Source organism: Dermacentor andersoni, chromosome 1 (genome assembly GCF_023375885.2).
Source record: "Dermacentor andersoni chromosome 1, qqDerAnde1_hic_scaffold, whole genome shotgun sequence".
Lineage (NCBI taxonomy): Eukaryota > Metazoa > Arthropoda > Arachnida > Ixodida > Ixodidae > Dermacentor > Dermacentor andersoni.
Window position 1 is genome coordinate 60,386,543 of NC_092814.1, and position 25,251 is coordinate 60,411,793.

At 44.2% G+C, this 25,251-nt stretch overlaps 1 protein-coding gene across 1 annotated transcript; it reads left to right on the forward strand.

Annotated features, from left to right (window-relative positions):
• Positions 1-852: 852 nt before the first annotated feature.
• Positions 853-24,698, forward strand: LOC126545638 (uncharacterized). The gene is made up of 4 exons (XM_050193567.3): positions 853-2,471; positions 18,704-18,894; positions 20,230-20,560; positions 21,170-24,698. The coding sequence occupies exons 1-4, from the start codon at positions 858-860 to the stop codon at positions 22,226-22,228; spliced, it is 3,195 nt and encodes a 1,064-aa protein (XP_050049524.1). The 5' UTR covers positions 853-857; the 3' UTR covers positions 22,229-24,698.
• The last annotated feature ends 553 nt before the right edge of the window (positions 24,699-25,251 follow it).

Consider the following 25,251-nt stretch of genomic DNA (forward strand, 5'->3'; position numbering starts at 1 on the left):
AAGTCAGGCGATGGGCGGAGTCACGCTTTTCGTCTGCTGATGCCGAACACGACGCGGTGTCTGCTCTGATTGGCCACAGCGAGCCAAGTGCCGCCAATGCAGCACACGACGTCGTAGCCTCTGCCCGACACTCTTCTCATCTACAGGAGCCCATAGAATAAGGAGCCTGCACGAAGTGTACGTAAAAAAAAAAAAAAAAAAAAAAAAGCCCTACTATAGAGGCTAGAAAGTTTCTCTTTCTAGCCTCTATAGCCCTACTGTTTCATACTGTGAATGTGCCGCCATCTATCAAAACTGGTAGAAAAAAACGTGCCTAACACAGTGTTGCTAGGATGTGTTTGCTAGTACCACCATGCATGGAGTTTCCTACGCCACCCACCACCCCCGCCACCACTGACTACTGGGGTGCGTAAGCTTCTCGACGCCACTAGCGGTTATCCCAGTATGTGCTGGTCGCGATGTAAACCGTGAACACTTCTTCACGAACTGCGCTTCCTTTCGTTGTATTGTGGAATGCCATATCCGTGGTTATGCGCTCTTCCCAGCGATTACCGGAACTGTACTACGGTTTCTGCAAGAGTGGTAGAATTTGACGACGATTGACTTCGGCCACTACTCTTCACTGGGAAAACAATGGTGATGAAATAATCACTGACGGCACTATGGACCGCCGTGTTTCGTGTTGCATGTTATACGATCGTCTGAGTCACCGGAAAGAACGATGCAAAACTGAAAAGTCTCGTTATTTTTAGACCGCAGTGGTTTTTTTGCGATGTAAGCAAGCTAGCGCAAAGCGCGCGGTTCCTCAGCGCCATCATCTGGCTTGCAGCATCTCTTTGTACTACGAAAACGCGGTCATGGAAACCCGCGTATTCATAAACATCGATGTTGAGCCGTTTTGTACAAAACTTATTTTTCCCGTTGGTGTCCCAGCAGCTGGCTATGTTCGGATTATTTTTGGAGATTTTGCTAAAACTTGCTCGAAGTACAGAGTTGCGAATGATGGTGCAGCCAATTGTGAAAGTGACGGTGCGACAGCTGTCAATGACAAAGTATTCGTACGATCACCATCTGTTGACGGGGAACCTTTATGCACATTAAAGACGGCAGCTTTGCCCGATGACTTGAATGACGATTGCGTTGCGGCGGAGGAGCCGGAGGAACCGAAGGAAGTCTGCGAGGAGCTTGCACCTCAGGTACCTGATCCGGAGGAGCCGAATGAACTCTCAGAAGCCCAGTCGCATGCCGTGTCAGCAAATGAGCTTTCCAGTGACCGGCGGAAACAAAAGAATCCTATGAAAATACGGTTAAGGACCGTACCTCTTTCACCGTTACCCGATGCCACACGAAGGTCGAGCCGCACACGCAATGCAGCTACCGTTCGTTACGTAAGCAGTAGTTCAGATGATGATTTTAATCGTGACAGTGGGGACTCGGATTGGAGCGGGTCTGATGAATCGTTCGAAAAAGCTCCAAAACTCAAACGGACTAGGAGGGCCTCGGCACCAGTAAGACGGGTGTCAACTGTTGGGAGAAAAGCGACGTCATCAAGAAAATCGTTGCCGGCCAAGAAAGTATCAACACCTGCAAAAAAATCGTCCGCGCCTATGCGGAAATCTACAGCTCCGTTAAAAAAGGCCGCTGCTGTTGCAAAGGTTTCAAGTCTTGTGACAGAGACCCCAACACCCAAAATTGCACCTTTAAACATAAAGGCACTGAAACAACAGTCTAAGGAGAGGCAGGCCCTGAAAGCAAGCATCAAAGCAAAATCAGATGAAACGTTTACATGCGAGGAATGTGGTCAAACCTTCAGTTCAAGGCTAAAGTATAAAAAGCATTCATGGACACACAAGCCAAAGAGTGAGCATCCACACAGATGTGATGTGTGTGACAAGCTCTTTGCAACCGCATTCACACTTGAGCGACATCAGGCTGCTCACTGCAAAGGCATGCCTAACTGCTGTGAAAAATGCAGAAAAGGATTTGCAACCCCAGAGGATTTGGCCAAACATGAAGAGACTCACAAGGACTATAGATGTGAATGTTGCTCCCAGCTCTACTTGAGCTATCGAGGGCTTCGAAAACATTACACACAGTTTCACAAAAACGAGATGTTACAGAAACAGCAAAGCAGTGGCACTGCAAGGGAAGATGGGGCGACAGGCAAGGGCGAGGCTGAAAATGGTGCTGGTCAGAAGGAACACAAGTGTGTTACATGTGACCTTGGGTGTGACAGTGAGGACACATTAGCAGCGCACTATATGGAATCTCATCCAGATCAGCAAGTCTTTCCCTGTGAAACTTGCCGCAAGGTGTTCACAGACCGTGACATGCTTCAGACACATTTGCGCAAGCACATGCAGATTAAAACTGGAGAAAACTCAAGTGAGCAGACTTATCTTTGTAACATCTGTGACAAGGAGCTGAAGTCCCTGTCAACTCTTCGTGTTCATGTACAGTCTCACAACAAGGTTAGTACTGACATCCAAGTTCTTTCTTGCAGTTATCTTTTCTTGCTTGCCATGCTTATGCTGTGTACTGGCATGAGTAAAATTAATTACTTGTATTTGCTTAGATGTCTTCACAAATGAATGATGTTATTTCAAGGTAAAACAAAGCATTTGCATAATGGGGCACAACCAGAGATGTAAATGCTAAAATAAATAGAAATTGTTTTTGTAACAAAAGAACAAAACTCGAAATTTTTTGATACACTGTTTATCCCCAACGTATTTCTTGTGGCAGTTGTTTTGAAAAGTATCAAAAACATATACGTGACTGCCCAAGATTTTTAAGCAAAAAAGCTGAAAATTATTGCCCTTGTAGCAAACTTCTATACCCGAACTGAAAAGTGCAGTCTGTGTGCAGCTACCACACTGCACTTCGCAATTCCAGACTGCATATAAAGATGCTATGAGATTTTACTTTTTGATGCCCACTGTGCTGTTTAATTTGCACAATTAATTGTGCCTTACTGAAACACTGGCTAATCTTCATCAATGTCATTATCATACAGCAACTTTCACGCATTTGCGTATGACTGCTGCATGATAATATTTCAGAGATTCTAAGACTGCTTACTCTGTAGTCAAACATAGGCAGACATTGCTGTGTGTTATGTGCTGTGTTATAGACTATGTTTGCTGTTTTTTCATGCTTTTGTTCAGAGGTGTTATAACTTATCAGATATCTACAAGCAGTGCATCCTAAACGTGGAGACAGCTTCAAATGATGTATAGCTCTTTATTATTGGTATTGCTTTGGCCACTGATGGTTACCCTTGACACCAATGACCATTTTTTGCATGTAAAATAGGACAAACATTTTGCTAAATTAACTTTATTCTTATTGTCATCTACTACAGTTCAGTGCATAAGTTTTCTCACATTCAGAAAAATGAATGTGGGATTTTTACAACTAATTTATTTTTGTCTAAAGCTTCAAAATGTTTTGAAGAAACAAGTCATTTTTCCAGGCATGTAAGATTTCCCGAAATTTTGCATCATTACATCTACTTGAACAGGCTTCTTAAATAATTGAAGTCCAAGGAAGTCCTTCTTTTCAGTAATACAAATGAGGAATGTCATTGTCAGTATTTGGCACAAGGCACATGTGTTTGTGTATCAAGAAAAGTTGATCTTGTGCGTGTAATGTAGGGTTTCTGCAATGGTGAGGTAATTAGAGGGATGGTTCTTAGGCACCATGCATGTCACCCTGGCAAATTGTAAACCTAGCGGAATGGGAAGACAAGTGTGAAACCCTTCAGAACTAAGGATGAATTGTGGCCTGCTTGCTTACCGGATATGTTGTGCAGGTAATGCATTGTCGAACCATCCTCACAAAGCAAACAGCCATCATAGAACTTACAGCCATATCATCTGCCATGTGCAGCTATCATGGCCAAGTATAAAGAGCACTGCAGATATCAGCACTCCAATAACTGACAGTGTGCACAGATATAAAGCGACAGCATTGCAGATGCTTTCTGCTTGGTTGCATCGCATGTCACTTTTCACTACATGCACTGGTTTTTAATTTCGGTAATGAAATATAATAACTGTAACCAGAGAAAACAATGAACAGAGGGAAGCCTCACCTGCCTGTGATCCTTGTAACTAAGGTAGAAAGCCTTTCCGACTCTTCTAAGCAAGGGTTTTTTGTTGCTGGTTCCAGCTAAGGAACATGAAATGCCTAGTACTTTCTTGGGTGCTGACAAAGAAATTGCAAAGTTGTTGCAGCCCACTACAATTTTACTATGATACAGTAAGCTCTGCATATTGATTTTGTATATTGAACATATTTATAAAGTTTAACACTTCTCTGTGTAAAGGCAGAAAAACATTTGCTATATCAACAAAAAAAAAAGGCATGCAATATTTTGAATACACACTATTGCCAGTGTACTAGGAGTTATTTTTTTCTGAATATAGTGCAGCTGCAGACTATATGCCTGTTTTTGTAATGCAACCACAATGAGCCGATAAAATGCCCTATGACTACCGTAGCAAGAAATAGTGCCACTGCAACTACTGGGTGAACTGTCATTGAACAACAATGTTGACTATGAGAAAGCTCTGTTATACCCTACTTTGCTTGCTCATTCTTAGAGCAAGGGATATTTGGCTAATAAGAAGCCTTCGTCAACCAGACCATACTTTGTCATCCAAATGTTTCTAATTTGGACTTATCTGAATTGTGGGATATGTTTAAACATTTTTGTACTTTTTTCTACAAGTATAACAATAGTTGACTGGAGTATGTGCTTGCACATAGTACAGTGAGCTGCCATGGCCATTATATTAGTTGCTAACATAAACTGAATGCATTTTTATATTCTGGAAATGGAAACCAGCATTCCATGAGAGGATTAGAAGCAGAGTGTCAAATTGACTTTTGTTCTGGCTCAGTTAGGATGGTTCAGGTCCCATTTAACTCTGTAGTGAAAAGGAAAAAGAAGGTTGAAACCAGGTTTAACTTGTTTTTAGGTTCGTTTGCATAACCTAACAATAATTACAGGAAAACAACATAAATTTATTTTGCACAAAACTCGACAATGCTCCTGCTCCTGAACTGCACAGAAAGACTGAAAAAAGAAGTACACATTCTATTCTTCAGGCCACGAGTAGTTAAAAAAATTATACTGTGGATGCACGTCGCAAGCACTGTGTCACTTCTATTGCACCTACTTCACTTCACATACCAGTTCGATAAAAATTGACCACTCAGCTAAGAAGTGCTTTTTTATTTCAGTAGTTATACAGTGTTTGTCAGAAAAGTTCCAGGACTATATTAACTTACAAACTAAAGACTCTAGGTCTTTTCAAAGTAGTCCTCTCTGCTATTTATGCACAGCTGCCACCATTTCTGGATGTCATAGAACCAACTAGAAAAAGCTTCATCCAGGACACTTTTGAGGGCATTAGCCACAGCAGCTTATATTGCTATATCTTCATCACACTTCACTTTCAGAGGCAATTCCATGAGGGGGAAAAAAAGGTAATCGCACGGCGACAGGTAGGGTGAATATGGGGGATGTGGCAGAACACGGATATGGTGTTTGGCTAGGCCTTCCTGGAATAATACAGCAGTGTGGGGCCTCGAGTTGCCATGCAACAAGTACCGCTGTCCAGACAATGATAAATCAGGCCGCCACCAACGAATCGCTTCACAAAAGAAAAGCATTTTAGCATGCCAATGTAGAAGTTTTGTTTTATTTCTTGTGCTTCAGGCAGATGGGAATTCATGGTGCACCAAGCCTCTGGCATCAAAAATGGGATCAACATTGTTTTAATGCGATAGTATTAAGGAGCCCATGTCACAGAAAATCCGGTGTCGGTGTCAGACGTTCCGGCAAAAAGATTTTTGAACCACACATACCCAGGCCCTCCATGTGATGCAAGAAATTTACTGAATTAATTGAATTTCTCAAGCTAAAATACGTGGAAAAATCGTAAGCTATAACTTACACACAACCTACAGACATGATAGCTCTCGTATTGTAATTTGACTGTACAAGAAAACATAATTCTGTTACGCGAAAATTCGAAGAAACCCCTTTTCCAGCGTTTCTACAATTCACAGACCAGCCACCGCGTCTGCCATTTGCGCGCACTGGCGTGCGGGTGGGTCTTTTGGGGGCCATGCAGTGGCACGCCTGGTTCCTTGCAATACCTGCAGCTGGCGCTTGCCTCCGCCGCATCCCCCACCCCCTCCCCATGTGAGGCCCCATTTCTACCACAAAACCCACCTTCATGCACAGTGTTCGCAGCCAGCGTTTCCCACTAAACATTACCGTTACATACATTCCAGTTGCCGGGAAGTGTGAGAAGCAGTCAGGGACCTTTGAATGCTATCGCGTTCCACTGTTAAAGGCAAAGCTTAAGCACCCTCCAAATTTTTTTTTTCAAAGGTTGTCGCTTAGCTTATTTAAAGAAAAGTGAGCAGTGACCTTGTCATTTAGTGCTTCGTCGCTTCATTTGAGGGTTGTACTGGTAGCACTAACTTTCATCTCCAGTAGTGATGTTAAACTAAATATGCAATCACTTTTGGCCCTTTCCAAAAAAAAAGTTCAGCAGCAATTGTTCGTCTGGTTTCTATCTGTTTGTCTGTCAGTATTCGAGAGACGATTGTTGCAGTCAGTTTCTGTTTCCCTGTATCATTGCAAAAGATCTAGTGACATACATCCCTGTTCGATTTCAGATCTTCTGATATCATTTGCACAGCAACATGGTGATTTTCATGCAGTAATTGCGTCACACATTTCATATTCGCCGCAGTGTATGACATTGATGAGTGGCTGATTCTGGAGTCATCTTGGATCGAATTCTGGCCCTCCCAAAACCTTTGGTGCCATTCAAAGACACAGCTTCTCGATGATGCTCCATCACCATATACGTGACGAGTCATGTTCCATGTCTCTTTAGGGGATTTCAATCATTTGCCTAGCCTAATGCAGAACTTGATGCCAACTTTTTGCTTTGAATTTGCATTCCTAATGTCACCTGTTAATGTGGAAGCCCTTCCAAGGCTATGTCTGCTCTGAACACAAGCAAAGTGACTCAATAACACCTATTTCTTGTGTTTTAATATCATAGAAAAAGAAATAAAAAGCCAGTCCTGGAAATTTTATGTCAAAGGGTAATATAGGTCTTCCACCAGAGAGCTATATGATGGTCACTAATTTCAAGCACTCATATGAGTGTATTATATATTGTGAAAGAAGGTAAGGTGTTAACGTTACCTGTGGTAAGGTAACACATAGGCGGTATCTTCCCTGGTTCTCTTCTCTTGTGTCCATGTCTGCACACCCACACCTTCATTCACGATGAATCCCTACCAACCATAGCTCTACTTTCCATGGTTCTAAGTGTATTATACTATCATGCCTGCCTCTTATGCACCATGTTGAAAACCATGATAACAGTGCGACCGCATCTAAATTGACAGCAAACTCGTGTGCATTTACAAATGAGGTATCATGGTTGAGCACTAAGTGCAGGCGATGCATGGATGAAAATCTTCAGAGAAGGGCAGAGATAAGATAAAACGGTTCCAGTCTGTTTTTATTCCAAATCTGCTGTTTGCCCTCTGGATAAGTGAAAATGGCTCGGGTCCAGTCCTGGACCCGAGCAGATACATGAACGTCTAGAAGTTTGAGCCAAGCAGATGGTACTTTTTATTTCGATAGCAATTATATGGACACTTCAGGCGAATTTCCATCGTCATTGTCGCTGTGATGTTCCGTATAAAGTCCAAGTGCGATAACATCGCCGCCACGCGGCGTATGCTGTAGGTGCGAGTGAAGGCGTGCAAGGGTAAGCTGATTAATAGTGGTTTGATCTAGCACGCACAAGGGAGGAAGCGCGCCGTCTTCCGTTGCACGTGAGGCACCAAGTGAGGGGGGTCTACTCCGGCGGCGGCTGCTGCATGTGGCGCGGCCGTGCGAGCCCTACTTTGAAAGCGACCTGCGATGGGGGCAGAGTGCACCGAGTGCTGATAGCTTTGTGTACGCTGTGTTCTTGTCGCTTAGTTTGCATTTGCATAAAGTGAGAGGCAGCACGAACGTCAATTCGCTGGCTGCTGCAGCACTTCCTCACGCCAGCATTTTGACAGCGACTGTCCACAATGATCGAGTGAGATGTGTTCATGTTTGCTTGTGCGTGCATGATACCATGCTTGTTAAATTAGTTCGTAACTTGTAAGCGAATGCTTACAAGTTTATATGGCCAATAAAACCATTATGCTTACATCGTATAGCTGCCTAATAATTTGCTGTCTGGTGTTGGGTTGCTAAGCACGAGGTCGAGGGATCAAATCCCGGCCACGGCGGCCGCATTTCGATGGGGGCAAAATGCGAAAGCACCCTTGTACTTAGATTTAGGTGTACGTTAAAGATCCCCAGGTGGTATAAATTTCCGGAGTCCCCCACTACAGCGTGCCTCATAATCAGAAAGTGGTTTTGGCTCCTAAAACCCCACAATGTTTAATTTGCTATCAAATCAATGCTTTGCCTTTAGGGCAAAACTCCAACTTTTTTAGAAAATTTGAGCATTCTGATGTGTCACCATGATAAAAAAAATATGTGGGCCATGGGATGCAGATCTAGAGCATGCAGACCTGCTAACCTCAAAATTTAAGTAGTACAATCATGGCCAAACCATAATACATTTTGTTGGAAAATACCAAAAAGTTTGGTTACTCACAATGTTGACTAGGGGTGTGAAAATAGTGATTTTTGAGACCTAATTGAATACAAATACTTTTCAAATAATGAAAAGCCATTTTTGCAACTAATGTAAAATGATTATTTAAATCCTTAAAGTCAGCAAGTTTCTATCATGACAGTACGCTATGAAGCACTGTTTATTAAAAGCACAAATGGATCATTAGGAACAAACAAGCAGCTTCTTTGCATGCACAGAACTCTTCAGGGAGTGTCAATTATCTCTGCATAGCTGATAAAGTATGGCTCCCTAAGCAACATAGCCTTCTCTTCTATTCGCAAGTTCCATAGACTGTCACGCCACCCCGAAGCCATTGGCAAATTTGTTTTCAAAGAGTATCGGAGTAACCGCAGCCAGCGCGGCAATAGCACATTTTCTTGCTTTCGTCACTGTCGCCAGTAGGCTTGATTATCTGTTTTTACGCATCGTTTGTGCAAAATGAAATTCAAAAGCAATCACATGTGCTGCATGCTGCAAAGCACCAAGATAGTTCTGGCAAGTGAACCGAGTCTCCAATCGTTCCCCAAAGATGTGGCAAAGAAGAAAGAATGGGTTGTCAAGTTGCGAATTGGCAAGGCGGGGGCACACCAGTGATGAAAGGGTGCGGTGCGCATTTCATCGGCAGTGACTTTTTCTGAAGCCACGTGGGATAAAACGAAAGTTCTTTGCTTATGTGCATTCTTTTATTTGTTTTTCTACGGAGAATTGGTGCGTTAGTTAGAAGAAATAGAGCTTGCGACAGTGTATTGCAGCAGCGCGAACGACGGCGTGGCTTTGATCCCGAGTATATGTAGTACGTGGGCGAGCGTCGGAACTATTTGCTCAGGTTTCACATGCATTAACTCATGGTGTGTGGTTGCTGCGGTGTCTCGTTTCGCCAGAAATGCAAGTTCTCGCTGCATCCGGGGGTCCTCTGCGCGGCCAAGCTCGAGCTGTGCACTTCTGGCCGGCACAACGAGAACACCTGGGCATTGAACATAAAAACTGACATGTTTGTAGCACTTTGTCGCAGCTCTAGAGGAATGCTACAGTAGATCTACATGGGCGGGCGTAGTAAGTGTTTGACCGTGTTTCGCCGGCAGCAACCGACAGTGGGGTCACCGTTGTATCGTCCCGCCAGAAACGCATGTGTTTACATTCTGGGCTGTACCCCGTGTGCCAATGTGTAGCCAGGCTTTGTGGCTACAGTGGCCCCGAAAACAAGATTGGTAGAGCATAAAGCACAGGCACCGAATTCGCGACGTGAGCACAAGCTTCTGACGTGACTCCTTGTCAGCCAAACGATAATACAACTGTACCAGCGAAAAATAAAACAACTGGCATGTCTTTCTTTAGATCTGCATGCGCTAGCATAGTGACATACAAAAAAGACGTCTGAAAAATCACAGTTGTGATAACCTTAGTGACATCTTTCCTTTAATTATCAAATATAAATATCTCCTCATAACAACCCAATCCGTGAAAGGAGCTCGAAAACATCACAGAACACTAAAATTACTCTTTGTCGCAAAACGGCAATGCGCGAAAGGCAGGCTTTGTGGGCCATCGCAATTAGCACAAAGAAAAAGATCAAAGACAAGCTAACGTTCCTTGATAGAACCTTCGCTGTCATAAATTCTAGCTTGTGCAGCTTCTGCCGGGTGTGTGACGTCTGCAGGCAAAGCCCTTCCACAGCGACACAGGATGCGCTGCAGGCCCTCACGCCGCAGCAAGCAATGCTATTGGTGTTGAAGACCTCCTCCCCTTCAATGAGGCACACTCTCCGCGTTTCTGAGGCGTCTATGTGGCGCATGATGTCACTTAGCGACGGTGATTGCGAAAAAGGTAGAGCCATCTTGAAACGCTAAGCCAAGTATGAGCTGACTTGAAGGACGCACATGTGCTCGGGGGTTCCTATACTCTTTGTGGACGCCATATTGAGCCACTTTGCGCGCCACCTATAGGCGACGGAACTTGCGAATACAATTTCTCGTGTTTTGTGCCTGTAATCTTCCCACAGGGAAGAAATTAACCATACTATTGCTCCAGTTTTATGTTTTTGGAGCACAGTTGAAGGTTTTGTACTGAAGGCAGTGGGCATGGTGCTGTTGAAAAAGAAGACGATGACGAGAACCACTTGCTCGCCCGTTTCGCTATAACACCGACTTGTTTCGGCCTACCGCTGCAAACCTAGAACTAGTGCTGCTAGGCGAATACCCCCGTTGTATTTGGTGGAGGCGCTGAGTTTCTCTTTGACATCCTGGAACTCTGCAGTCGGATGCTGCCACTAGCTACTGAAATGGATGATCTGGGACCGTCCAGGCTGCTGCTCCCATGCCCCCGGCGATCGTCTGCTCTGGCGACAACCGGTAGTGTGATCCTGCTATATTTAGCGGCACAGATGACCACGGCGTGGAAGACTGGCTCGCCGAATATGACCATGTAATTGCCTATAATAAATGGGACGACCGCGCCAAGCTCGCTAATGTGATCTTTTACTTGACTGACGTGGCAAACCTATGGTTCTGCAAGTATGAATCCGATCTTACCACTTGGTCGGCTTTCACGACAACTTTTGCAGATGTCTTCGGCCATCCCGCCATTCGCCGTCTTCATGCTGAGCAGCGCTTGCGTGGTCGAGCTCAACGCCAGGACAAGAACTTCGCCAGTTACATTGAAGACATACTCTCGCTCTGCAAACGCGTCAACTCATCTATGGACAAAGCTGACAAGATCAAGCATGTCTTGAAAGGCATCCATGACCACGCTTTCCTGATGCTCATTGTGAAGAGTCCCAGATGCTTGCTGAGGTCATACAGCTCTGTCAGCAGTATGACGAGCTGCGCAAGCAGCATGTGCCTCAACACACGCTGCTCAGCAGGACACCGTGGATCTATTTCCCTTGGATTTCAGCCGCGACGCTGCCGACATCTCTGCTTTAATGCCGGAGATAAAGCAGTTCATCCGCCAGGAAGTCGCACGCCAACTCTCTCTGGCGACTAGCACACCCGTGCCGTCCACAACCTTGGCTCCATTGCTTCGTCACGTAATTCAGACGCAAGTTGCTGCGGCGCTGCCACCTGCCCCTCCTCCGCATCCTGTTGCTGGACCGCTAACTTACGCTGACGCTGTCGCCCGGCCATACGCTCCTCCGGCGCCTGACACTTGCCGGGCCACCGGAACCTTCTATGTGCCGCCGCCAGCTTCACATCCGATTCTCATCCCTTACTCGGCCGCTGGAGCCCCGTCATCAACCCCTGGCGAACACTTGGTAACCGGCCAATATGATGCCATTTTCCAGGCCACCTAGCACGATTTTGTTTCCGTCGCAGCTTCCGTTTGCCTCACAGCCCCGCCTCAAGCTACATGCTTGCTCGACTTCTGCATCATGTCTCATCTAATCTTCCTCCGGACTCGTCTTACAGTCGTCACCCCTTCGATTCACGCCGGTCGCCTTCCCCATGTGGCCGATCCATTTCCCCAATGGTTCACCAATCCAGCCCAGCCCGAGAGGAAAACCAACAGTTGCAGTTCCAGAGGCAAGAACTGCGTTTACATCGAACATTTCGAAGCCTCATTCTTCCCCGACGAACGAAATTGAACTGTCCATAGACGGCGTCATCGTACACACACTTATTGACACCGGAGCCACTGTTTCTATTATTAGTGAGAAGCTTTGCCGCAATTTGAACAAAGCAACCACTTCACTTACCCCTCTTTCTCTGCGTACGGCAACCTTGTATCCCATTCAGCCTTCAGCATCGTGCACAGCCCGGGTCGTCATTTAAAGCATTATGTACGTTATCGAATTTGTCATCCGATCTCGTTCCTCGCATGACGTTACTCTTGGATGGAATTTCCTGTCAGTCAAGCTCTTGTCGACTGCACTCGTGCCGAACTTACATTATCAGTGCCGTGATTTGATCCTGACGACCACTTTCTCCTTAAGTTGTTGCCGTCCCTGACATCTGCAACGCACCTTTCTCGGCCACTCTGGTCCCTGTGTCATGTAACTCTGCTGCGAATTCATCTGTTCTGTTTACGCCGTCGGCAACTTGTGCGCGCCGCCAGAGCTTTCTGCTTCTGTTTGCTGTCGTCACTTTTTGCGGCGGTTTTACTGCCCTTTATGTGTGCAATCCATCCGCCTCCCATTATCCTTACTCCGCGGCGAGTGCCTGGGTGCCTCTGAAGCTTTTGATTGCGTTCTCCCAGCTACCATGTTTGGTCATACGGCATCACTTCCGATTTGTGCCGTCACTCCTCCTGCTGCGACCAATGCCCCTTTAGACGTCTTCACTCATGCCGTCGATGCAGAACTCACACCTGCTGAGCACACAGAAATTATCAAGCTCCTCCAGCGTTTTCGTGCCTCATTTGACATTGACCAACCATCCTTGGGCCGAGCGTCCGCAGTCATTCACCGTATTGTGTGACAGCCGCTGAACGCCGAATCATCGACCAGCAGGTTGACGACATGCTGGAGCATGGCATCATCCAGCCCTCTAACAGTCCCTGGGCATCTCCAGTTGTCCACGTTAAAAAAAAGATGGCTTCGTAAAGTGCTGCGTGGACTATTGCCACCTTAACCAAATAATGTGCAAAGATGTCTATCCTCTGCCGTGCATTGATGATGCCTTGGACAGTCTACAGGGAGTGCAATTCTTTTCCTCGCTGGATCTGCGCTCCAGGTAGTGGCAAGTGCCAATGGCAGAAGCCGATTGCCAGAAGACAGCCTTTGTAACACGTGGTGGGCTATATGAATTTACCATCATGCCGTTCGGCCTCTGAAACACGCCTGCCACTTTCATACGAATCATGGACACCATTCTTCGAGGGCTGAAGTGGAAAACGGGCCTCGGTTGTTTGGACGACCTTATGTTTTTTTCCCACCAACTTTCCGTCGCACCTCAGCCGCCCCAAGCAAGTCCTTGCATGCCTTTCCACTGCAGGACTACAACTAAATTTGAAGAAATGCCACATTGGCGCTCGCATGCTTACTATTCTCGGCCATGTAGTTTCAAAAGACAGTATCCTCTCACATCCTAGGAAACTTAGCGCCATATCCGAGTTCCCTAAACCAACCACCATCAAAGTGCTTCGCAGCTTCATTGGCCTATGCTCATATTTTCGACGCTTCGTCCGTAACTTTGCCTCTATTATCGCCCCCTTGACGCAGCTTCTCACCAGCAGTTCTGACCTATCGGCCTGGTCCCCGGTATGTGACGACACATTCCAAGAACTGCGATGCTTTCTCACCTAGCCTCCAGTACTGCGACACTTCAATCCCTCTGCTCCAACTGAGATCCACACGGACGCTAGTGATGCCGGGCTCGGCACTGTTCTTGCACAACGCAAGGATGGCTTCGAAGAGCATGTTGTCGCGTATGCCAGCCGCACCCTTATCAAAGCCGAGGCGAACTACTCGGTTACTGAGAAGGAATGTCTTGCCATCATTTGGGCTATCAGAAAATTTCATCTTTGTGTGTATGGGCGTCCATTTGACATCGTCACTGACCATCATGCCCTATGCTGGTTATCTTCACTAAAAGATCAACCGGTCGGCTGGCTCATTGGGCATTGCGCTTACAAGAGTACGACATCCGCATTGTTTATCGCTCAGACCACAAGCATTCAGACGCAGATGCTCTATTCTGGTCACCCCTGCCTTGTGGTCCTGTCCACTCATCTATTTCTCTCTGCAGTGCCTTTGCCCTCAACATTTCCGGCACGCCATCAGAGCAGTGTAAAGACCCATGGATCTCTTCACTTATTGACTTCCTGTCTAGCCAGCGCCTCTCGGATGCTCTGTTGCCAAGCCGCGCACTTCATCATTCGAGATAACCTGCTGTACCACTACAACTACGACTCCAGTGGCCGCAAATGGTTGCTCGTTATACCCCGACACCTCCGCTCCGACATCTTCGCCACGTTCCATGACGACCCACAATGTGGCCACACTGGTGTATTAAAGACATACTCTTGCCTCCAGCTTCGGTACTACCGGTGCGATATGTACCGTTTCATTCGCCAGTATGTGCGGTCATGCCACATATGCCAACGACACAAGATGCCACCTCAACGTGCCGCTGGCTCCTTGCAACCTTTATCATGTCCCGCGCGAGCGTTCAACCGTGGCGGCATTGACCTATACAGTCCGCTTCCCAGCACTTCAAGCGGCAACCGCTGGGTTATTGTTGCTACCGACCACCTCATGCGGTACGCTGAAACTTCAGCCCTAGTATCTGCCACAGTAAAAGACGTGGCCAGTTCTATCTTTCAAAACCTGATTTTACGCCATGGAGTACCTTGAGAATTACTGAGCGACCGCGGTCGCGTTTTCCTCTCTGACGTCATTTCAGCATTACTAAAGGAGTGTCGTATCATCCACCGCACTACCACAGCATATCATCCTCAAACTAATAGGGTGACAGAGCGTTTTAACCGCACCCTTGGGGACACATTAGCCATGTATGTTTCATCTGACCACTCGAATTGGGATCGCATTCTGCCTTTCATCATGTACGCTTACAATACTGCCATGCAAAGCACCACTGGGTTCTCCCCTTTTTTTCTCCTTTACGGACATTAACCTTCATGCACTTTGGACACCATTCTACCTTGCCGGCCAGATGCTTCGGAGTGGACGACTGTTTCTCGAGTGGCTGCATACGCTGAAGAATGTCACCAGCTTGCTCATTCATTCACATCCCAGGACCAGTGGCACCAAAACCATCACCACGATTCATCCACTACAGCTACGTGCTTTGCTCCTGGCTCGCTGGTATGGTTGTGGGTGCCCTCTACTACTCCAGGCCTTTCCTCCAAGCTGCTCTCCAAGTACCACGGTCCTTATCGGGTACTGAAACAAACATCTGCGGTAAACTACCTTATCAAGCCAATGGAAGCGTCTTCCGACCAGCATCGTCACGGCCAGGAAATTGTCCACGTCTCCCGTCTCAAGGAGTGCCATGACCCCCCTGTGTTCTTCTGTCCTTAGGTTGCCAGAATGGCTACTCTTTCGGTGGGGAGTGATTGTACTGAAGGCACTGGGCAGTGGGCATGGTGCTGGTGAAAAAGAAGACTACGACGAGAAGCGCGTGCTTGCCCGTTTCGCTATAGCACCGACTTGTTTCGGCCTACCACTGCAAACCTAGAACTAGTGCTGCTAGGCGAACATCCCTGTTGTTTTAAATATTGAAAAAATATTTGTGTTATTCAAAAGTTTTGAATGTGTTAATGTTGACTATTAATTAAAGATAACACTCTTTGTTGTACTGGTTGTCCTAGCTAACGTTAGCCAAGCTTAAAAGAAAAATGAAAAAATGGTACAATATATGGTTATGTGACCTGTGCAGATTTTATATACTAATTACTTGACTAATTAGAAAAAGATAATAGACAAATTAAACAAACAGCTTGGCTTACGTTAGCTGGGACACCCTGTGTAGTGATGTTCTACATTTGCACCTAGAATTACCTGCAACACAAACGAAAATAGGAAATTTACTAATAAAATATTCAAGTAACAGGGGCATAACTCTTGATTGCCATTGTACTTTGAATCTGTGGAGTGAATGGCAGTGATGCGAGTAGATTGTCTGAAAAACTAGGCTCTGAAAAGATCAGTTGGTGACTGTGTTTTCCTTTTTCTGAAGTCAGTTTTGCTCTTAACTGGGTGCAAAAGCAAGAAGAATTTTGGTGTCATTGTGACAATTGCAAGCAAGAACGTAAAATTTGACAGGTATGTGCCTATATGTTAGAGGTTGTCAGCTCTGCATAAAACGTTTTCAGAAGATGAAACTGAGTTTCCCATGAAAATTCCTCAAAACCACTTTTGAAATATTTGCTTTTAAAGGAGTACTGATGTGGCATTTTCAACTTCTTATGCTAAATGTCCAAACCCTCTCAACCCTAAAAAAATATCTTAGCAAGCATCAGAGCACATTAAATGATTTACTATAGTATTGTTTCTACAAAGCTGTCTCAGTTTTGGTACATGTAAATTGATAGATGCATCATGCCATGATACGTCACTGGGTTGTGTCGTTTCTGCAATTGCAGTGGCTACCCGATACAAGCGCATCATAAGAAATGCATGTAGCACTCTTTATTGTTTTGACGAGCAACACCATCTTATGTAGCCTTATTGCTGTACAAAGCAAATATTGGTCTGTTTCATGACGTCATAAAGTCAATAATACCAGGTCCGGCATTTTAAGGCCAACTTCAAATTATCAGCCTTATTATTATTTGTAGTTTGTTATAGTGGTTCATTCAATATTGGTTTCAATAAAGTACAAGGGAATAAACCCAACAATAAAAAAGGGGATCCTTTCTGAGCCATGTAGCTTATGTAGCTGTAGCTTAGCAGTAGCAGATGTAGCCATGTAGCTTATGTGCAAGTGGCATAAGTTGAATTTTAGATGCTGGCATTTGGCCATTTTGGTATGATATGGATTTTCTAAGTCTCTTAGCTTTAAAAACGTTTTTGCATGAATCGTTGTATTCTGCTGTGTGATTAAAACCAATTGTGCCTAAAACTGTTCTTGAATTAGGACAAGGCAACATTGCAAAACATCAGTGCTGACTAGCGAGCTCACTGAGAAACCATCAATCATTATTTGTCTTTGTAGAGTCCTTTAGCAGTGTCTGGTCATTTAATAAAGTAGCCTATAGTGTTATTACATCATGTGACTCATTAAGATACTGTTGACAAAAATAACACATGCACACAGAACAAGGTTTTTTGAACTCATGTCTAAAAGACTGCTCTTTTGACGAAAGTTTTTTGTGCCCCCACTGTATAATCCGAAAATTTCATTTTCTTTACTTTTGTTTATATCAGAAATTTAAGGGGGCCCTGAAACACTCTTTTCTTGAAACCTCAACAACATATTGAAATGAGTATAGTGCCTTAAGGAATATAGTGCCAAATGAATTTTTGGAAAGGGCCTTATATGAATGGAGATATAAAGAGTGCAATATTTGCTTTCCCCCTTCTCCTTCAACTCATTGGTTCCTCTCTGGATGGTGTGCTAACAATGCTCTGCCTATTGCTCCTTTATTTTTCAACTTTTTGCAGTGTGCTTATGCAAGTAATCTTGCAAGGCAAGCTTTTTCAAGGTAACCATGAAATGTCATTTGCAGACACTGGTCAAGGCAGCAGGAGAGTGAGGAGGGCACTTTGCCTCCTTGCATCATTGCTACTAATGGCTACTACTAAGAAATCCTTTAATAATTCGTGTGGTAGAGGCCTGCCAAATGGTGCTTTACAAATTTCAGTAACCATTTCCGATGAGGCTCAGTGAGGGGCACTTTCAGCCTTATGCTCATAGTCCTTGTTGCAAAGATTTATTCGTAATGAGCTTTGTAATAACATGCAAACAGTGATGAACTAAGTGATGTTTTTCACTCCTGCTTTCTCATTAGCCATAAAATTTTAGTGCATGTGTGCAGTCCTGCATAATTGATAATTTGCTAAAAACGGGATGTTGGTGTCCCTGAAATATTCTTTTTCAATAAAAAGCCTTTGTCCACAGGCCAAGTTCAACATTGACCTTCAAAAAAGAGAATAGGGAACACCACATGGCCTGCATGCTTTTTAGCAACTTGAGGTCGCTGCCTGTTAGAACCATGTGAAGTTGGAAAAACAGACATCCTACATGCAGTTAAAGGAAGTAACTGCAGAGTTTTGCACTGTAGCTAGTTTTGTGGAGTAGCCTGTTTGCAGACATGCTGAGAGCTGAAAGAACCCATGACAGCTACTGCTCTAAAAGGTGACCTGTTCCTGTGATTACTGATGGGCTTCATGAAGCAAGGAGGAAGAAGCCCTGTCACATGTTCCCGTGTTGCATAAGTGCTACACTACGTCGCAGAATTATTTTGCCAATATTTAGTCACTTTTGTAGCACTTTGACATGCAAGCAGTGCAGTGTTCATAAGCAGAACCCTTAGCATGTGGTTTTGATTTTACATAATTATTTCATTTTTTTCTGGCACAGGTCCGGTCATTCAAGTGCGATATTTGCCAAGAAAAATACACTACAGCAAGTAACCTACGCAAGCATCGCAAAATACATAACACAACACGCATGTACAAATGCCCCCATTGCCCAAAGGAGTTCACGACGAATAACTACAAGTTGAAGCACATCAAGCGTGTGCACACAAGAGATTTCCAATATGGCTGCAGGTTTGTTGTACAGTTATTGTTGTTACTTTTTGTGTTGTGTAAGCCACTTATTGTAAGAGCAGGTTGGAAAGATAATGCATGCTGCATGTTCCTCAATATCCATGTATGCATGTTTTAAGCTTTTCTAATGTTTTTTATTAAACGGTAGTCACTTCTTTTTTCCCACAGTGAGTGCTAGTCTAGTACAACAACCTGGTCTGTTTGTACTTTTGTCAATAGAATTCTACTGTTTTAACATGTGGATTTGAGCTGCTGTAACTGCAAAAAGCATCACTATAAACTATGTTTACATGTTATATTACTCAGCAATGAACATGGGTAATTTTATAGCTGTGACATTAAACATTGTGCTGAGATTAGTAGCAGAGACTACAGAAAGATTGCCTTTTAAATGTCCAGTTAGGCCTTTTTTAATGGGGTAGCAGAGAACTTGTGCCCTTCCGTAGTACTAAGATAATTATGTCTTACTGCTGCAAGTGAGTAGCCTCTCCTGAAGGTCACTTTAGCTTCACACGGTGATTAAGAATCAGTTTGTTCACTTCAGCAAAATAAAGCAAAATTTAAATGTTTTCAATTGCATTTGTAATTTACTTCAAGCACATGGCAGCATGAGACCACAGAGCTCTTCTGTTTCATTAGCAACCCTATTTGGGAATCATCCCTCCTTCACAAGAGTACATTGCGGTAGTTGTAAAAAGCTTTGCACAGGCAAGCACTATGCACGCAGACCATGGAAAAACTTTGCTGCCTCTTATGGTGTCATGTTTCAGTATGTGCAGCATTTCAATTTCAGGCTGTTGCTTAAGCTGTCATCTGAAAAGCCTGCATTGACTTGGGTCAATGGTAGTGATTTAAGTTTTTAGGGAAGACATACTGGTGAGCAGGAAGCTGAGTTGTAAAGCTTCACATTTCTGTGACTCCTTACTTTACCTGTCCAAAAATTTTCCCAGGGGCACATCTCTTGGACAGTGTCTTAGAACCACTATAGCATGCACGAAAATATTTCTGCTAGGAACCCGCCATGGTTGCTCAGTGGCTATGGTGTTGGGCTCCTGAGCACTAGGTCGCGGGATCGAATCCCGGCCACGGCGGCCGCATTTTGATGGGGGCAAAATGCGAAAACACCTGTGTACTTAGATTTAGGTGCACGTTAAAGAACCCCAGGTGGTAGAAATTTCCAGAGTCCTCCACTATGGTGTGCTTCATAATCAGAAAGTGGTTTTGGCACGTAAAACCCCATAATTTTCTTTTCTTTTTCTGGTAGGAGTGCAGTGAGCAAATACATTGACATAAAGAGCTTATTTTTTGTTGCTTCACTGTTTTTTGTTTTTTTAGCCATTGCCCAAAGAAGTTCCTGGAGAAAAAACGATTCCAACAACACATGGTACTCATGCATGCCAGTATGCTCACTGAAGACGACTATGCAACTATGACGCTGGTAAAAAAGTTGCACTGTAGCCTGTGTTCCTACGTGACATACAGCAGCAAGAGCTTCAGGCAACATGAAGTTACCCACACTGGAAAGTATCCTCATACATGCAGTGAATGCAACAAAGGCTTCACATTCCGGTTCGAACTGACCAAACACGTGCGGTGTGTTCACCAAGCCCAATTCTTCCGCTGCGAGAGCTGCAAGCGTACTTTTACAGCCGAGGAAACCTACAAGGTAAGCCAAAGATGCAGTGCACTTTAATTGAAACAAGTAGTATCTCCTTGAGGTACAAAGCCCTTTGTGCACTTTTCTGTCATTCCACCATGTAACATTAACATTTTGATGTTGCAACTAATATGAAGTTTATGCTTCCTTGTCTTTAACACTAGTGTCATGCTCCATCTCAGCATGTATCCTTTTAACAGTCATCGTAGATCTCTACTGCTGTGATACAAATCCACCGCTGAGTTAAGTAAATGCAGTTGCTCCCCTGACTAATTGGAAAGAGGAACAAGCTAGCAAGCCGCATTGCTACTTTTAATCGGTCATCAGATTTTTTAGCATGTTAGTAGTGTGCTGTTCCAGAACATTACATATTTGCATGACATCATATCGTCAACTGTTATATATTTGTGCATGCTCTGCATTGCTTATGGTATCTGCAATACTCTATCATATAGGAGATATAAGACTGTATCATTAGTGCTATACGTGTGTCATGTCTTTAGTGGAATTCTCTGCTTGATCACTTCTGTATTAGCCCTAGGCTTAGCTTGCACTCAGAAATTATCCACCTCTTCTCTGTTCTTTTGTGAGTCTTACATATGTTTTCGTACTGTGCAGATACACAAGGAGCACCATGATCGTGGGCTTGGTTTCACATGTACCGAATGTGGAAACATGTACGAGACTCAGGGTCACTATGAGCAGCACATGCAGGCACATTCCAGTGACCTGCCTTACGAGTGCCCCACTTGCAATAAGCGCTTTGCCTTGACACGATCACTAAACCTTCATCGCCTGTCACATGACAAACAGAGGACACCCCGGCCACGGCCTTACAGTGGCAACCGTAGTTGGGAGTATTACTGTGAACTTTGCAATGTCTTTTACAAATACGGCTCTAGCCTGGTGGCCCATCGTGTGTGTGTGCATGGAAATGGCCCCACTACTACTTGTCCTTATTGTGATAAGAAATTTAACAGCCGGCTGACGCTGTCAATGCACATACGCATGCACACTCGGGAACGCCCCATGCGCTGTAGCTATTGTGGGAAAACCTTCCGTGTCTGGAACAGCCTCAAACGACATGTTGTCACAAGTCACACGAAGGACTTCAAGCTTTTCTGTCCACTATGCAACAAAGGGTTCGTCTCGAGGTCCTACCTAAAGGTGCATCTTAAGAGTGCACACAAAGCTGTAATGTCAGGCCCTGGTAAGCGGAAGCGGTTGCCTGATGGCCCCACAGCAGCACAGCATCCTCCTGCACGCACGACGACAGTACAAAAGCCGCCTGTCATCATACCCATGCCCGCTAAACTTGATCGCTCCACCCTCGTGCCACAGGCCAGGAGGCCACGCCACCACACTGCAAAAGCAGCTGCTGTGTCCACTGTCCCTGTGGCCACCCAACTTCCTCTGGTGCCCCCGCCGACACAGGTGGATGCCTCACAGCGACCACAGCCACAACGGCCACAACAGCTTCCAGTAGAACGACCTGAGCTGCAACAGCAGGCACAATTGCAGCAGCTGCACTTGCAGCAGCTACAGCTGCAGCCATCACAGATGCACCCACAGCACCTACAGCCACCCCGGCAGCACGCACAGCAGCAACGGGATCTCTTTGAAATGCAACAAATCCCACACTTGGAAACAGACACTTACTCACTCATGTTATTGTGAAAACTTTTCATTTTCCCATCACTCGCCTGCAATTTCTTGGGCAGGACTGTTGCTCTTGTGGACTGCTATCAGGAGTGCTGTGTGCTTTGTGCATGAATCATACTGGGTTGAGGATGGAAGTGAAGTATAGTTCACAGGCTTATGCAAGTAAATTTCTCACCTGAGCTGCGCTGCACCTTTTTCGGAAAGAAGTAATGCTGAAATGTCACTTTGTTGAGATGTAGAATACATTGGAAAAGGTGTTACCCACCAAGGATTTAATGGGTATTTGCAACAATGAGACACTCAAGTGAACCATTTCTCTGTGTTCTCAACTTTAGCACTTGCTAAGCCTTTTCAGTTTTGGACTCTTCATGCAAATCGCTGAAAGTACCATTAGAATGTCTGACCATAGCAGGTGTTAACTATATCTATCATCACTAAATGTTTCCACTTGTAGAAGTTTTTATGCAAAGCATACACCTACTTGTAGTTTATTTTTATCATCCATAGGAAAAGTAACATTTACAAGCAACAAGTGCTCCTCCGATTCAAAAGTTAGCTTCCTGATATATACTATGTTTTTATTTTCGTAGCCATAGCAAGCATTATATAACATTAAAATGTGAGAAACTCAATGTGGCATTACGAAGTGCATGTTTTTCTTTTCTTACAGAAGTATCATTATAAGATAGCATAGTGTTTGTCACTTATTTAGCTTTCGTTTATTAGAGAGATCAAGATGAAATATATTTAGTTTATGTCTTGTATGTTTATTGCTATAACAGCATGAAAGCATCTAAAAATCAGCCCAGTGTTTTTAACCTTACTTTTGTGTGTTCTTGTGGAACCTTTCGATTTTAACATGATAGCGTTAAGGTCCCCGTGTCGATGTTTAGAAAAAGTTTATTTCAACAAAAGACTATACAAACACTTTGAGTGGCAATGATGGCATCCACCAGGACGATAACATATACAAAGTACAAAGCCCCATGTCGCAGAAAATCCTGTGTTGGTGGTTTTCTGCATCAGAAAAGAATCATCCCAAACCACAACCATGCAGGCCCTCCCCTCCGTGTGACACATAGGTGTTACTGAATTGAATTTATCAAAGTAAAATGAGCCATAAAATTTGTAAAATCCGACTTGCACACAACCAACAGACATGATGGCGTCTGACTGTAATTTGAATACACGCAAAAATAATTTGCATATGCGAGAAAACAATTCTGTTATGCAAAAACTCAAACACAAACTCCCTTCTTTTGCTTACGGGGGTGTGAGCCATTGCTTTGCCCTTCACTGCTGGCGGGATCGGCCCACCATTGTTTTCTATTGGGCCCTGTGTCGCGGAATATCCCATGTCAGTGTTGCGATAAACAGGGCCCAATAACACTATCGCGTTCCACTCCTAAAGGCAAAGCTTAAGCGTCCTCCCAAGTTATTTGGGCTTGCATTGCCTTCAGTCACTTCATCAGTCTTCACCCTAGTGATTCATGAAAATACACCTTTGGTTCACGCCTTCTACACTAACTTTTTTGTGAATTTATGATCATTGAACGCAGTAAGAAAAATTGCAAAGCATATGTGTATTTTACTGTGAAAGTTTAATTTTGACATTGCTAATTGTTTAGCCATTCATATTGCTGGAGGGATTAAATGAAATGCATTGCAGTCCACTTATAAAGATAGCACTTATAATAACAGGTTGTAGCAGTGGGCTTTGTCTGCAATTAATTGTATAGTGAAGCTCTGTAAAATTAGTCTGTGTACATACTTCAATGATTGAATTGTCTGATACCCTCCATGCCTTTATAAGTAGACTGCTATGTGAATGTTGTTCATATGTACTTTGGCAAGTCTGTAACATGCTTTATTTAATATGCTTGCTTCTACGTCTGACTTGGAACCAAGCACTGTAATATGTGAAATGGCATGAAGTGTAATGCACAGGCTTTCCAAAAAACCTGAAGTCGCAAGCTAGCATTTGCTATGAACATTTTTGTAAAAATCATCAGTTCAATACTCACAGTAACAACGCACGAGCAGTGAACATAGTGGGCTGTTAAAGGCAGGCTGGACTTTGGATCACAGTAGGATTGCATTACAGCTCAAGTGTTGTGCTAAGCATAATTATGTATGACTGTGCTTTTTACAGTTCAGCATGCTTGTTACTTATTGCATTAGTCCTTTACCTCAAAAGGAAGTGTCCATTTTTGTGGCCATGTACGACTGTTTTAAGTTATTCTTTGTGTTTATGTGTCGCTGTGTCCTCATTTTCTTGGTTTCATGTGCTTACTGCCCTAAATATCACTATGGAAATAAGCACTGCAAGCAGGGAGGTCAGTGTAAATGTTTCCTGAATGCATTGCTTTGCTGCAAATGAACCAGTTTTATCACTTTTGTCCTGAGGTGTTCAAGCAAATTGTATGAAATATACACTTCATTGCGAGACATATTTCCCTTGAAATGAAAGCCTAAATTTGTGACACCTTTTTTGTAACATGATCTTGGATTGTAGCACGAAGTGACACGGACAGAGACTAGAAGCAGACAGGACGAGTTACTGTACCAACTCGCCCAACTTTCTATCCTTTTGCATTACATCTTTTTTGTAACACGTAAGCTTTAAACCTGGCTACACATTCGGCACATGTCACTGAGCTGTCAACATCCTATCACCTTCGTAGCAAACATAAGCAACAATTCTCACAATCCTCAAATTCTTGTTGGTGTAGAGTTTCTCCCGAGTCAGCTTGCAACAATTCCACTTGTAGGGACAGAAACACCAAGCAAGAAAAACTGTCCGCCACAGATGATATTGTGGTATGATCTGCAAAGAGAATACTGTCTAGGTTAGAAGCTGCAGAGTGCTGATATGATGATAATCAGCACTTGTGTGCCTTAACTCTAGAAATCGAAGATGAGCAGGAATATATGCCACATTAACACAAACTGGCATTGTGCTGAATCTGTCAGTCTAACTGTGGTGCAAGCTGTTGGACGTATGACAAACGGTGTGCCCACGGAATCCCAAGCACAAA

Coding starts and splice junctions, on each gene's coding strand:
- LOC126545638 (XM_050193567.3), top strand. CDS start 858: ATGGAAACCCGCGTATTCATAAACATCGATGTTGAGCCGTTTTGTACA. Junction 2,472..18,703: donor ATGTACAGTCTCACAACAAG/GTTAGTACTGAC, acceptor TTTCTGGCACAG/GTCCGGTCATTCAAGTGCGA. Junction 20,561..21,169: donor CAGCCGAGGAAACCTACAAG/GTAAGCCAAAGA, acceptor CGTACTGTGCAG/ATACACAAGGAGCACCATGA.